General features: G+C 33.1%; 2 protein-coding genes across 3 annotated transcripts in view; one reads left to right on the top strand and one right to left on the bottom strand.

The window, feature by feature from the left end:
- The window catches only part of LOC100185695 (manganese-transporting ATPase 13A1), a 13,286-nt gene extending 963 nt beyond the window's left edge, over positions 1 to 12,323 (bottom strand). Inside the window, exons 1-25 of the mRNA XM_009861290.3 lie at positions 12,047 to 12,323; positions 11,591 to 11,722; positions 11,355 to 11,503; positions 11,007 to 11,079; positions 10,705 to 10,860; positions 10,198 to 10,386; positions 9,571 to 9,765; positions 9,155 to 9,281; positions 8,736 to 8,873; positions 8,337 to 8,450; positions 7,783 to 7,868; positions 7,258 to 7,360; positions 6,712 to 6,797; positions 6,268 to 6,363; positions 5,809 to 5,922; positions 5,343 to 5,468; positions 5,072 to 5,171; positions 4,644 to 4,756; positions 4,420 to 4,518; positions 3,942 to 4,032; positions 3,379 to 3,535; positions 2,841 to 2,998; positions 2,106 to 2,302; positions 1,345 to 1,484; positions 579 to 684 (exon numbers count right to left, since the gene is read on the bottom strand). Coding sequence (XP_009859592.1) covers positions 579 to 684; positions 1,345 to 1,484; positions 2,106 to 2,302; positions 2,841 to 2,998; positions 3,379 to 3,535; positions 3,942 to 4,032; positions 4,420 to 4,518; positions 4,644 to 4,756; positions 5,072 to 5,171; positions 5,343 to 5,468; positions 5,809 to 5,922; positions 6,268 to 6,363; positions 6,712 to 6,797; positions 7,258 to 7,360; positions 7,783 to 7,868; positions 8,337 to 8,450; positions 8,736 to 8,873; positions 9,155 to 9,281; positions 9,571 to 9,765; positions 10,198 to 10,386; positions 10,705 to 10,860; positions 11,007 to 11,079; positions 11,355 to 11,503; positions 11,591 to 11,722; positions 12,047 to 12,319 — 3,318 coding nt within the window. The 5' untranslated portion in view covers positions 12,320 to 12,323. The remainder of the gene's footprint in view (positions 1 to 578; positions 685 to 1,344; positions 1,485 to 2,105; positions 2,303 to 2,840; positions 2,999 to 3,378; positions 3,536 to 3,941; positions 4,033 to 4,419; positions 4,519 to 4,643; positions 4,757 to 5,071; positions 5,172 to 5,342; positions 5,469 to 5,808; positions 5,923 to 6,267; positions 6,364 to 6,711; positions 6,798 to 7,257; positions 7,361 to 7,782; positions 7,869 to 8,336; positions 8,451 to 8,735; positions 8,874 to 9,154; positions 9,282 to 9,570; positions 9,766 to 10,197; positions 10,387 to 10,704; positions 10,861 to 11,006; positions 11,080 to 11,354; positions 11,504 to 11,590; positions 11,723 to 12,046) is intronic.
- Positions 12,324 to 13,250: 927 nt separating this feature from the next.
- LOC100187098 (integrin alpha-11-like) overlaps positions 13,251 to 14,191 on the top strand; it is a 15,080-nt gene continuing 14,139 nt past the window's right edge. The window contains exons 1-2 of one of the 2 annotated variants that reach the window (XM_026835921.1): positions 13,251 to 13,326; positions 13,820 to 13,876. The gene's annotated coding sequence lies outside the window, so the exon portion shown is untranslated. Of the gene's footprint in view, positions 13,327 to 13,754; positions 13,877 to 14,191 lie in introns of those variants that run through there. The other variant, XM_026835922.1, reaches the window with a different exon arrangement.

Below are 14,191 nucleotides of genomic sequence, written 5' to 3'. Positions count from 1 at the left end.
TTAATACAATAGTATAAAGCTTAACGCCCAATGTAAATGGCTCACGATTCAGGAAGTATCAATTAAAGCAAGCATGAGCATTTAACGATGACATTGNACATTCTATCAGCAGTTTCTCTGTCTGCTGTGTTTGGCACTGATCCGTGCAGAATCAAATGTTTAAATAGAATTAAACACGCACTTACAAAGACTGTACATGAGAATAAACCATATTTTGTCTTTTGAATGTAAATATTTTTCAATCTTCACTACCATAAGCGAAAAGAAAAAGAAAATTATAATTATCATTATACAGTAAGATGGGGGAAGATGGGACATTTTTTAACTCTATTTTCTCGTCCCATTTAGTAGTAAACAAAGAACATTTAAAAAATTATGAAACTATGTCCTCCTGACTCTCATAAAACAGTGTTAATTGTTTAAAACACGATCAGGATATCTGGAGATTATGTGCTAAAGGTGTCCCATTTTCACCCACCCTACTATATTTTATTATTGTTTATTAAATTATTATTACATACACTTTAAACTATTGTTTCTAAACCACCGTTTTTCAAAGCAATGTAGAAACCACTTACCCGATAATTGACTCCGAAAGTTATAATCTGTGTAGCTAAAGACAGTACGTAAACTGTAGAGTTTAAAAGGTTTGCCTCAAAATCAGCTTCAATATCAACATTGTCCCTGCATATAGAATTATTAAGTATTGCATTAAACATAATACAAACTAGCGACGTACATAAAGTGCTTGCGTTGTAATGATAAGGTACAACCTATTTCAAAGCTTGGTTTATTTACAATGAACCCAATGAATAATTGGATTAACTCCACGGATAGAATTAGTTAGGGAAAGGCATAATAAATGAAACAACAGTACACTACATGTATTTGTGAATCTTGATACAACTGATGGATTAGTGGTTATATCAAGACATGTAGCATTCACAGGCAAATAATGTCTCGTGTGACGTAGTGCGTGTGTGATGTATACACATACAAAGACGATATTCGTCTAGTAAGTAGTAACTTAACAATACTTGTTAGAGGGTCAATTCTGTCACTATTGTATGTGTAATTATTCTTTAGCAAGACACTTAACGACAGTTGCTTCAACCAATTGGCCACCAATGGTTTTTCACTGCTACAAGCGACACTTCTTAAATAATATTCAAAATTTGTTATAATAATTGATAAAACAACAACTAGTAACCCCTAAAGTTAAACATTTGGTAACTCATTTGCAGGCACGAGGTTATAAAACAGAACACCCACGCTATAACAACTATCGTTGGCATGCTATGCAAGGATAAATAGGTTACATTTGTTCATTCAGTTAGGCCTCACCTTGGGTCTCTAGCTTTGGCTTGTGAGACCAGATAGTAGAGAGAATAGAAATGGATGGAAAATTGGCAGAGAATTGTTAGAATTGTGTATGAGTTGAATATGTTTGGTAACGGACGTTGTTTGGAAAGAACTTTCAGAGGCTAAATTGGGAATACGGATATTAATTCTAAATAGAAATAAGTCTGCTATGACTCAGAAATTGTTTTTTTATAACTTACTTGTAAATTAAAATTTGTTTTCTATAACTTACATCAAGAATAGGTATAAGATATTAAAATCACAATCACCCACAAAGCTGCATACTTGGTAACTCTTAAGCGAACATAGGATGTATAAAATAGGACACCGGTGTTATAACAACTGCATTTATCTGACTAAGTTTAGATAAGTAATAGTCTTTACTAATATTAAACAGTAGGGTGTTTCCTTTTTAATAAAATGCATTGTATAAAAATGTTTTAAGAATCTTTTAGCGGCTCATCTGGTACAAAAACCAGTGTACTTGTGATTTTTCATCTGCCATAGGGCAAGATTTCATCAGGATAAAACATTGAAAATAACTAGATTTTTATACCAGATGAGTCGCTAAAAGAATATTTATTTTGCATGATAGAATGTAAGTAACAAAATATGTTTTACTAAATCAGAATTTTTTGTAAACATGTATTAATCCCGGTCTAAATCCTAGAACTCATGGTGTGCCACACAAGGGGATCTCACCCAAATAGAATAAACATGTATTAATAAATAGGAATATTAACCTTGCTTCTTGATACAAAGAGAAAGCAACCAGCAAGAAGTAACCCCTGCAATGTAGCTTGACTGTCAGAAAATTTGACACCGTCAAGATATAACACACTTTGGCTGTAAGCTAAGACCAATGCATTGAGTGCTAGAATTTTGAACATTTGCAACGTTGTGACCAAAGTACATCTGCCTTGCTTAATGATGTGGCATACTATGGAACATAATAAAGTTAAAGGCTAGATAGAGTTGTAGGTTTAGCAAATACAGTAGTATTACTGTGGGGGAAGATGGAATACTGTTAGCACCTAAATCACAAATTTCCTGATCGTGTTTTCAACAATTTTAGCAATTCTATAACTCTGTATTTTTTTATTCTCTTTCTCGTCACATTTGGTAGTAAACAAAGAATATTTACAGAACTATATAACCATAGCCCTGTAACTCTTAAAAGAGGGTTGTTAATTGTTCAAAAAACGATCAGGAAACATGGAATTTTACTCCTTGCGGTATTTGATGAATATAAAGTGTTACAGTGTCGTATAAGATCGTTTATATTTATTACAGTTTACATCAGAAGGTTATCACACATTGTGTGTGTGTTAGTTTTACCAACGAGTTAATAACGAAATGTCATTTGACAAGTAACAGGTTACTCATTAAATACCGTGTGTCGATGTGTGCGTTTTGGTTTTACTGACAACTTAATATCTACTTATAAAGACAGAAGGTCACAACATATACATACTTACTTGCTAATATGCTTGTTAGCTTGTATGAAAATGGAGCGGCAATGCTCGCATCTCCCATCTTAACAACTTGCGATTCACTTTCCATCTCGTCCAACATTTCTTTCAGTTTTTTTGCTCTTCTTGGAACATCACTTTGTCTCTGTTGTTGTTGCTGCATACTAATAATAATAATAACTTTTGTTTGTCTTTTTTTTTAATCACGGTGAAAATTTTAGCCAAAAGACAGGGTGTAGGGACAAAACAACATTGTGTAAAACACTCAAGTATATTTCATTCACCACATTAATTAATAAGGTTTCCTGCGTTTGACAACTATGAGTATAACTATATTTTAACAATTTCAACCAAGATTTTACCCTGCTGTTAGGTGTCTATATAAACAAGCAGAGCCAAAGTATATCACATTCACCACATTAATTAATAATTATTTAAATTTTCTATGTTCGAGTGTCACTCCAAAATTCACTAAAAGCTTAATAAATGTTTACTTTTGCAATTAATGTAAATAATATAATTTTTTACACAAACTTAAACAAACCGATTCCTTGCCCCTCTTGGTTTGTCCATTTTATTTTTTCCTTTATTTCGATCATTTTCAGTTTCTTTTTCGTTTGATATTTTTCTATTTTCATGTTTATCTGATTCTTCGTGTGGTTTTATATTCTTTCCCGGTGCATTGCTCAATAAAGCAACACCTGTATCAAAAGATGAATACGTTTTTTAGATATAATGTTGATTTTTTAAATATATCTATATATATTTTATACATTAGTTTTAAAAGGTGAATATAACTTTTTATCTATATATATATATATATATATATATATATATATATACTTTTTTTTAGTTATTTCTTTAATTCTGATAAAAAAGAGTATATTTGCAATAAATAAATAATGTAAAATCATTTACCTACAAACACTAACTACAGTGCTAGAGACAAAACACACATTGATTTGCATAGCAACGAAAAGTGACAATTTTTTATATCTACAAAATGGCAGAAAATATTCAACTTAGCAATATGATCTTTTATTATTTTACCAACAAATTTATTGGGAATTGTAATTATAGCAAACGCGTGTAATTGAACTAACTTACCAACATGTGCGTGTTTAAGTGCACCAACATCATTCGTTCCATCTCCACACATCAACACGTTTAATCCAAGTTGTTTAAGTGAAGTAATTATCTAATGTTGAATATATGATTAACACAAGTGTAGCTTAAACCCAGCGGTCACTAATGGTTTGTTTAAATTGTCGACCACACAGAAAAAATCACCCACAAAGTTACATATGTGTCGTGTGGTAACTAGGCCGGCAGAAGGTGTATAAAACAAAACAGCTGTGTTGTACTGACTTTTTTCGCTATTGCTTTATACACCTTGTGTCCGCTTACGAGTTACCACATTTGTAAGTTTGGGGTGATTTTTTTATGTATAACCCATTAGTGATCACTAGGTTGGAGCAATTGCCGTTAAGTGTCTTGCCCAAAACACATTGGCAACAGCAGTGACTGGCCTTGAACCAGTAACCTCTGTGTTAGAGGCAGACACAATAAAATCAACTTTACCAACCTGTTCCTTCTGTTTAGGACTAACTCTTGCAAATATTCGAACATTTGGGAGAATTCTTCCAAGATATTTTTGATCAAGATTTTGCAAGTGGGACAGACCCTAAAATAATATTCATAAAATTATTCGGAAAAGTCTGATAAAATAAACAAAAAGAAATTAATCTAGAAACAGTGTTTAAACACACCATACCAAAATATACATAAAAGTTATTGGTTATTACTCACGTCTCCCGTCATGCACAGATTGTAACCAGATTTAAGCACAGCTTGCCAATCTTTGGTGTCCAAATCATAAACATCTTGGCAATCAATTGATTTCCAAACCCATTGTCCATTTTCTAAAAAAAAGGAAAAGGCCCTCAACTTAATATAGGGTGGAGTAAGATTGAATAACATTAGAAGTTAAACCCTATATATCGTGATGGTGTTTTCAACAACTAACAACGCTCTTATAAAGTCGTGAGGATTCAGTTATATAATTCTGTAAATATTTTTCGTTTACTACAAAACGGTACACGAACAGAGAATATGTCCCATCTTACCCCACCGTACCGTATCATAAAATAGCTTAACTTTATATTAAAAATGACTGATTTGGTTAAAATGTTAGAGTTCTAGTATTAGGTCTTCAACAGAAGCGGAATAATACTCACCAAGTTGCGTGAGTATAAGACAACCCTCTTTTCCGCAGAATCGTAAAACTTTCCCTACATGACATGCAGTCAATGGGTTGTCTCCTGTTATCATAGTAACCTAAAAAAAATAAATATTTAATGATAAAACATTTTTTTTAACCTGAACAAACACTTATTTAACAATAAAAACCGGTTTTTAACCAAAAAATAAATATTTAGCAATACAAAAACACGTTTTTAACCTATTAAATATTTAAGGATAAAAACACTTTTTCAACATATTACACACATGATGTGAAGCATGACGGATTTCTCGCATGACCGACTTTGAGTCGTGCTTCAGTGGACTTGAAACAATGATAAAACCAACGAAAGTTAAATTTTTTTCGACATCCTCTCTTTTCAAAGCTCGGATCTATTAATAAGTGAAATTTTATGGATCAGTTATTTTCTGTTGAAAGATTTAAAAAAATCACAAAAACTAACCGCTATAAATGTCCTGTGAAAAAGAATCAGCAAGGTAAAAACCTTACCTAAACAGTTGGCTAACAAAATATAATTAGAATACGGATATTCCATTATATAAACCCTATGCCAACTTACAAGTTACCACATACATAACTTTGTGGATATTGAGGAAATTCAATTTTAAATATATGTTTTGTTTTAATCAAGAAAAAGTATTGCTAAATTATTGTAAAACAACTTTAAATCCTATGCAAAATCGTACGCAAGTTATATTAACTAAATATTACATCTTGTGACGAGAATCCTTTTCCAAGAGTTCGAAAACCAAGAGCAAGAACTCGTGCTCCTCGTTGAGATAAACTTTGATGAAGTAAATCATAGTTGGATGGAATATCTGAGAACTGTTGGCAAAATGAATGAATTAATGTAACTTAAATATACGCTAATAAAGAATGTAGACAATTTAACTTGCTTTATCCTGTCGGTGGGACAATGCCGGTCGTGATAACACAGGTGTTGTCTCATACACCTCCTGCCAGCTTACTAGTCACCAAATGTAACTTTGTGTGTGTTTTTTTCTGTATAGCGCTGTGTCACAATATGAAATATTATACAATACAATTTGAACAAATACCCCAGAAAAACTGTATATGTGATAAACGATTTTCATTTTTTGGGTGAAAAAATGCAAACACACTGGTTTAATGCGCACAAACTTATGTTTGGTTCAGCAACAGTTCACCTACCATTGGTTTAAGTGTTTCAGCTGCTCCTTTGATTGTGACATGATAAATAAGATCAATGGAACCAAATTCTTCTTGGCTGACAATAACACTCATTCTCTGAGTGAAGAATACAATTGTTTAGTTTGAGTATGAATGTACCTTGCTTTATCTTCGCATGGCCGAAAACGAAAATGGGTATAACAAGGGTGTTCTGGTTTTATACACCTTATGCCTGCTTTCGAGTTACCACATAGGTAACTTTGCGGGTGATTATTATTTACATACGGCCGGCAATTTAGATAACCCAATTCAACTCTTTAGTTTAATGTTATTATGATTCTTATTTGGAATTTTATATTGTTTTCTTGCAATTTTTAATACAGTTTGATTACTTATACTGAACTTTGTATGGAATTAAAGCTCAAATCTAAAAAAAAAAGTTCAATATAAAAATGGCGGCCACACCTTTAAAAGTGAACTGAAGTGAAATCTTTGGACAACTTTGAGAGGTTGGAATCCAGGAATCTTCCTTTTGGGAATAATCACATCTCCTGTAAAGATTTTAAAAAAAGTAATAATAAATTTGGAACAATTTTTTCCCCTAATATTTTTAAAAAGGTTTAATAAACTAAAACATTTTTTCGCAACAACGTGTAAGGCTTTTATTCAAATAGACCAAGCAATGCATACAGTTAAACTATATAAAACTAAATAATTAAACAAAAGTTAAACTCTATTTAGGGGTAATGGACCAACTCTGGCCTAGATTCTATGTCCTGTGACATTTCTCGCTGTAGGACCTCTTCCATATATAACAGAAAAAAGTATATAACAGAATATATGTATATATATCGCCTACTCTATATAACAAAAAAATAAATAAGAAATAAAAAATATGTATAACCCAAAAAAACAACACTTTACTTGCTGTTTTGAACAACAGAGAACATATAACCATATATACACAAAAACGGAAATGGTCATATAATAAATTTTCACACAACCACCCACCTTTAGTAAGTGTGCAGTCAACTGCTTTCAACATTGCTTGTTCTAATGGATCACCAACTAATTCATCATCCATGTTCATTAAAGCATGGCATGTGGCAAGGACCTATCAATTCAATTATTGTTAGACTCCTATAAGCATTAAGTCATACTAAACAAAAATTATACAGGTATAACATCAGAACCCATAAGTATAACATAACTTCTACACGTAGCAACAACCCATATATTAAAAATGTTGCATATTGCATACTAAATAGATATCTAGACAAAACATAACATAACTTTTATTTATTTCTTTGAATACAGTAGCGAAGATCAGGTTAATTAATACAACAACAAAGAGAAGGGAATTAGTAACAAAATGACAGTCGTTATACACACGCTGTGAGCAAAAACTACTTGAAAGAAGTTATTTATTAATCTAAATTCTAAGCAATTAAAAAAAAAATTTTTAGCAATATCGTTTCATTTCTTATACATTGGAATAATCATTTTGTTGCTAAAGCATTTCGTAAAATGAATTACCTTCTGTGTATCAACAGGTGAATTTGTCACCTCACATAATTCATTAAAATTATCCACATGCGAAGATTGTTCTTCAGAACAAATACCTGGAAAACATAATCTTATTAAAGCTTTTTCCAACAAGTAACTTCATTTTTTTGTTAATGAATAAATAAAACTTATTTACCCTTGGGTGGTGAGCAAGGACACTCGGTATACCACAAATGTTCTGTTTCATACACCTCGTGCCTGCTTATGATTTACCATGTATGTTGTAACTTTGTGGGTGATTATACGCTTTGGGATGTTTTGATTTTATGTATGGCTGTAGGATAATTTGACAAAACAACCCATTAGTGACCACTGGGCTGAAGCAATTGTCGGTAAGTGTCTTGTCTAAGAACTTACGATGATAACAACAACAAGCCTCGAATACGCCCACGATGATAACAACAACAAGCCTCGAACCAGCATTCTTTAGGTTAGAGGGAGGTGCGCTAACTATTGTGCTTTGGCAGAAGAGGCTCAATTATATGAAAGTGTTTAGTTCTTATTAACAGCAATAACTTGCTTACCTGCAATTCCTTCTACCACTAGTTTATCACTAGTAAGTGTTCCAGTTTTATCAAAACAACAGATATCTATTTTCCCAGCAAATGGAATACGAAACGGCTCAGTGCAGAATACGTCTGTAAAGCAACATGAAACAATTATGTCCAAAATGGTCAACCCTTTTAATCAGTTGTTCATTTCTTGTATAATACCAACATGAAATTGACAATTATTTTTATATTTTACGACCCCCCCACCAAAAAATGCTACAAGAAATATGCAAAACAACACCAATGATAAAAAGAAAAACGCTTTAATACTGAATCAAAATCATTGCTGTACATTGCCGACACTCTAAAACTGATGTACAGCCCCAGTTTTGGAACCTTTGCTTAAAAAAGATTTACAATTTATAAACTTACGTAATTTTGAAAGAGCAAGAAGGGAAGAATTGACAGCGAGCGAAAGTTCTATTGGAAGCTCAGGGGGAACTACTGATGTTAGGATGAGGACACAGTTCAAGATTAATTTGTAACGACTTCTGTTTGGATCAGCACTCCCTGTTAAATATAACATATTTACAAAATGCAAGATCAAACATTGTAACATGCCTTTATATACATATATATAGATGTACATATACAATAAAAAATAAAAAAATCAAGCAGCTACAAAGTTACATTTGTGGTAACTCGTAAGTGGGCACAAGGTGTATAAAACAGATCACCCGTGTTACAGCGAGTGTCTTTTTCCAGCCAGATCAGAGGTGGAAGCAAGTCTCATTTAATAACTTATATGGTGACAATATATGGCTATGACATAAAATGACTTGACTACTTACCCACAATCCAAACATAGGAAGATGCAGCTATTGCAAACATCAATAGAAATAGTATAAAAGCAAATGTTTCTAGATTATTTGCAGTTACTCTCTTGACACCAAACAGAATTGTACGAAGCAATTTTCCCTGAGAAGTTTTTATTTAAGTTTAATGTTAATATTGTACTTGACAAAACAAACAACTCAAGCTAAAGGTTAATCTGATAACAATAAAGTATTGAACAGAAATTAAGTAAAGTGTATTTAAATTAATAACCATTGTATATAACAGGTATTTTTTATTTATAACCAAAATTTGTGTATTGACATATGACCAATATTTTCAAAATGTTACCGGTTTTAAGTTATCCTTACAAACATTGTCAATGGACAAAGAAAAGTAACAAATTTTCTACTTTAAAAACTATTTAACAAACCTGAGAAGTATTGAAGCCAGTTCTAAGTACGAATGCAACGCATCCATTATCTGGTGGTCTGGAAGCTCCCTCCTTTGCCCCAGTACGTGGGGGTGGGTCATGTTGTACGATACGAGTACCTCCGCTAACTACATGGACACGTGAATGAACCGATAAATCAAGATTTTTTTCAGGATCTACATTTTCTATTGATTCCTGCAAAAGAAATGACATGTATATATATATATACATTATATATATTTCATTTTAAAAAAGGGCAAAACTTTGAGTATTTTTGGTCTTAAATATGTTTTTTAACTGTCAAGAGTCATCAGAAACATTTACATAAACATAACTACATAACTTCTATGGCATATCACAGAATTTTCTACACTGCATTTAACAGTAAAGGTTTTTCTGCATTGTATTAATCATTACTGGGCCAAATCTGGCACAAGTCCTAGGTCATCTAACAAGAACCTCACCCTTATAGATTAAAATAAACAGTAAATATTCGAATTACTAAGTTAGGTTTGTTTCATAGAAACTTTGTTTTATAGAAAAAGGTGTCTAACTGTCTGCCTCCCCTGCATTTTAAAAAGTTTGGTGCCTATGCTTTAAGGTTGTTTCTATAATATTTTTACTAACTTTCATTTGAGGTATTGATTCTCCGGTCAGCATCGCTTCATCCACGATCATTCGTCCTCTCAGGATGAGAAGATCACAAGGAACATGTTTCTCCTCTCCAGGAACAGAAGATGACCTTGTGAGGGAAATGATGTCCCCAGCCACAAGTTCATCACTAGGTATAGGCCGCCATTTTCTGCAGCGAAACACCTGAGTACACATAGAATAAACGAATGAACGTTTAACCTGGTGTGGTGGGGCAAGGACAGTTATTATAACATGAGGTTTTGTTTCATACACCTCGTGTCAGCTGTTGAGTTATCAGGTTATGTAATTTAGTAGGAAATTATTTTTGTTTGTGTTTTTTTTGTGACTTTGGGCAAGACACCTAACTACAATTGCCCTAACTCAATGGTCACTAATGGGTTGTCAGCTATACATTAAAAATAAAAAAAAACTCAAAATGTGGGTTAATTTTGGAATTTGATTAAAAATATTGCTTTTGCTTTAACGGACAGAATCACTTACATTGATAGGATAAGCTTTATTTCCCATTTTTCGTATTTCTGCCATATTTCGTAGTTGTTGCCAAACCAATGAAGCTTCAAATGTGACGAGCATGAAGAGAGTAAACAGGGAATAATACCAATACTCATCTAAGCACCACAGACCAACACAGAACACCTGGGAATTAAAAAATATATTATTTTATATGAAACTATGGTTAAATAGCTCATTTTCAAATTTAAAGTGTTCTATTGCTGAAAATCTATTTTTATTTGTTTATCAATAAAAGTTTATAACTTGAAGGAAAGTAATTTAATTTTTACCTGGAACACAAAAAATGGGGCGGTAGCTCTTTCTTGAAAGAGTTCTTTAAAATCAGGAATGATCATTGCCATTCTGTGATAACAAGATTGATGTTAAACCAAAAAACTCTGTATTAAATACAAGGTTTAAAATAAGAGGTCGCAATATGTAAATTGTAAATAGTTATTAAGTGTAACAGTATTTGTGATTTGTTTTTTGTCTAAATTATGATACATTGTTACAAAGCATATGGAAAAAAAACATTGCTAAATTCGCCATTTGTGACAGTAAGTTTTTGTAACAGTTTTGCGATACGTTTTTGCTGCTAATTTGTACACTTAAATAAACCAAGTTGCATTCATATTTACTCATTTTTTCCATATATTTGCTGTGCAACTTCATATTCCTGTTCCGTTTGAAATCCTTTACAGTTTTGATAAAATTGAAACCTTTCTTCCACAGGAAAAGATACAGCCTCAAATCTCTTCTTTTCTTCATGATCAAAAACATAAATCACCTAATTGAAATTAAATTAAAATATGTATCTACAGACATAAACACAACACCTATTGACGGACTAAAGCTTAAAGTAATAATATAAAACCTTTTGAAATTCCAACCATATTTTCTGATCTCCATTCCCATTTTCTGTTTTAAAAATTGGAACTAATTCCACTGAACCATTGTGTGGTGTTGGAACAACTTTCGCAAAGCTGGAAATGCCAGGTGAAGAAGCCTACAAAATGAATGAATGAGTGTAACTTGCTTTATCCTCGCGTGGCCAGAAAATGACAGTTCTTATAACATGGGTGTTCTATTTCACACACCTTGTAACCGCTTATGAGTTAACACGTATGTTACTTTGTTGGTGGTTGTTTCTTTGTATGACTGATAACTTAGACAACTCATTAGTGACCACTGGGTTGGAGCAATTGCTGTTAAGTGTCTTGCCCACAATGGTAGTAATGAGCCTTGAACCCATTACTTTTGGGTTATACAGGTGCCCACTATCCACTGTGCAATGGCACGCTTATTATCGTAATACATAGTACATCATTACCTCAGAACAAGTTAACCAACACCTCCAGTGAACTGACCAAAAGCAAGACAGAATTGTGAGTGCTTGAAGCAAAAATATGGCTACAGCAATAATAATACCATACTCGTAGTTTTCAGTGTCATAATTTTTGGTTAAAAAGATCCCTGCACATACGTATGCTACTACGTAAGGTAGCAAATACCCATGAAACCAGACTGGACGTTTATTGTACAGAGTTAGTTTATGTACAAGAACATCTTTAATAGGTGATACGTTCATTCTAAAAAAAAGCATAAATGTGGTTAAATAGTATATTTCCTGAACTAACACTTTTGTTAAACTTTTATGCCTGTGCAAAAGTACAGAAAGGAAGCAAAGAGAAATATAGATTCACGTGTCTAAATTTCTATAGCGAGATAAAACGTCACAAAAAATTCCCTAATGCGGAACTCAATTCCTTGTCGCCTTGTGAATTAAATTTCTATAACTTCCGTTGAAAACGCCTGCTACATGGACATGGCTCAATTAAATTGCACAAGCAGCAAACAAAGTAACTATGTCGCAAATATCATCAACATCATACAGTAATGGCTTTAAGTTTTGTACAAACACAAACAAGAGCTTATCACGTACACCGAACACGTATTACACTCATTTTTGCATTACACCAAATTATATTCTGATTCCACCCTCGATGTAAGCTAAGCAACTCATATGATATGTTTGCACAGTGTGAACCTTGAAATGTATAGCTGCGAAAAATGTGCAGAGATATTTCAGAACTCTTACAGATATAGGGTGGGGGAGACGAGACATCTTTGGCACGTAATAAAATGTCCTAATCGGGTTTTAAATAAATATCAGCGCTCTATGGGAGTCAGCAGGATAAGTTTTTATAATTAAAAGGCTGTTCCATTTTTCCCCACCCTACTATATTTTTGTTAAATTAAACTAGTCGCCCTGTGATTCATGCCTCGTCGTAAGACCTCGCTCGTACAGAATTAAAAACGACGTTGAACCCAAACTCGCGCTTGAAATTTCAAAATCGCGAATCATTGTGAACTTAGTTTGTTACGTCACAATGTTAAACTGACGTCACAATCAGCCCGCTTTTTAGTGCTTGAAGCTGATCGGCTCGATTGCTTACTTAACTGACGCCTCGCACCAGCTGATTGCCCCCGTCCTGATTAAAATCGCATAAAATGCCCCTTCTACAAATTGAGTTACCAGGTTCCAGTTAAGATGAAGTTAGTCGCATACTAGGTAACAAGTTAGAAGGTTTCTTGCAAGACTTGAGTTAAGTATTCGTTGATTACATGAGTATTATAATGTGTCATACTATTTACTATACACTGTATGTTATAATACTACTATGCAGTAATATTATTGCACTTCAATATATAAAATAACATAATGCTACAAGTTTTGCGCCTTATTGCGTTTATTATTATGTATAAGTTTGTCGCGACGTCTTTTTATAAAGTTATTTCGACGTCACACGCAATTTCTCGGTTCCCAATCGCTGCGTTCTTTCACGTCACAAACCGACACAATCGTTAAACTTCGCTATCACCCGCTCGCGCAAATGTTACGTCATTCGTTTGGTTACGTCATAGCTGAAAAACACGCGACGTTTTTCTTCATAGGGCCCCGTGTGCGTTTTGCGTCGATTTCAAGACACATTTCTTGTATATTCTAAATATATTTGCGCTATGAGCGCGAAGCAAGAAGGTCAAACAATTGGTAAAGTATAAATTATAAACTGCATTATTACGTAAATAAGTTCTTTTGTAGAAACCTTGATGATGTGACGTCACAAAGTGTCGATGACGCAACAGAAAAACCCACTTCGTAAGTTCATTCTTCCGTTACAAACTTTTGTATTAACATGGAATATTTGTTTCTATTTTTCCACAATATCATAGTCTGTGACATCACAGAGGACCAAGCGAACCAATGACGTATAAAGGAAGAATGAATGTAATTACGACATATATAATATATAGTAGGGTGGGGGAAGGCGGGACACCTTTAGCACATAACATCCAAATATTCGGATCGTGTTTTAAACAATTAACAATGGTATATATGGGAGTCGTGAGAATACAGTTTTATAATTCTTTGAATGTTCTTTAATCACTACCAAATGGGACGCCGAAATAGAAA

This window comes from Ciona intestinalis, chromosome 9, assembly GCF_000224145.3.
Source record: "Ciona intestinalis chromosome 9, KH, whole genome shotgun sequence".
NCBI classification, from domain to species: domain Eukaryota; kingdom Metazoa; phylum Chordata; class Ascidiacea; order Phlebobranchia; family Cionidae; genus Ciona; species Ciona intestinalis.
This window is presented reverse-complemented; position numbering and strand designations above follow the sequence as displayed.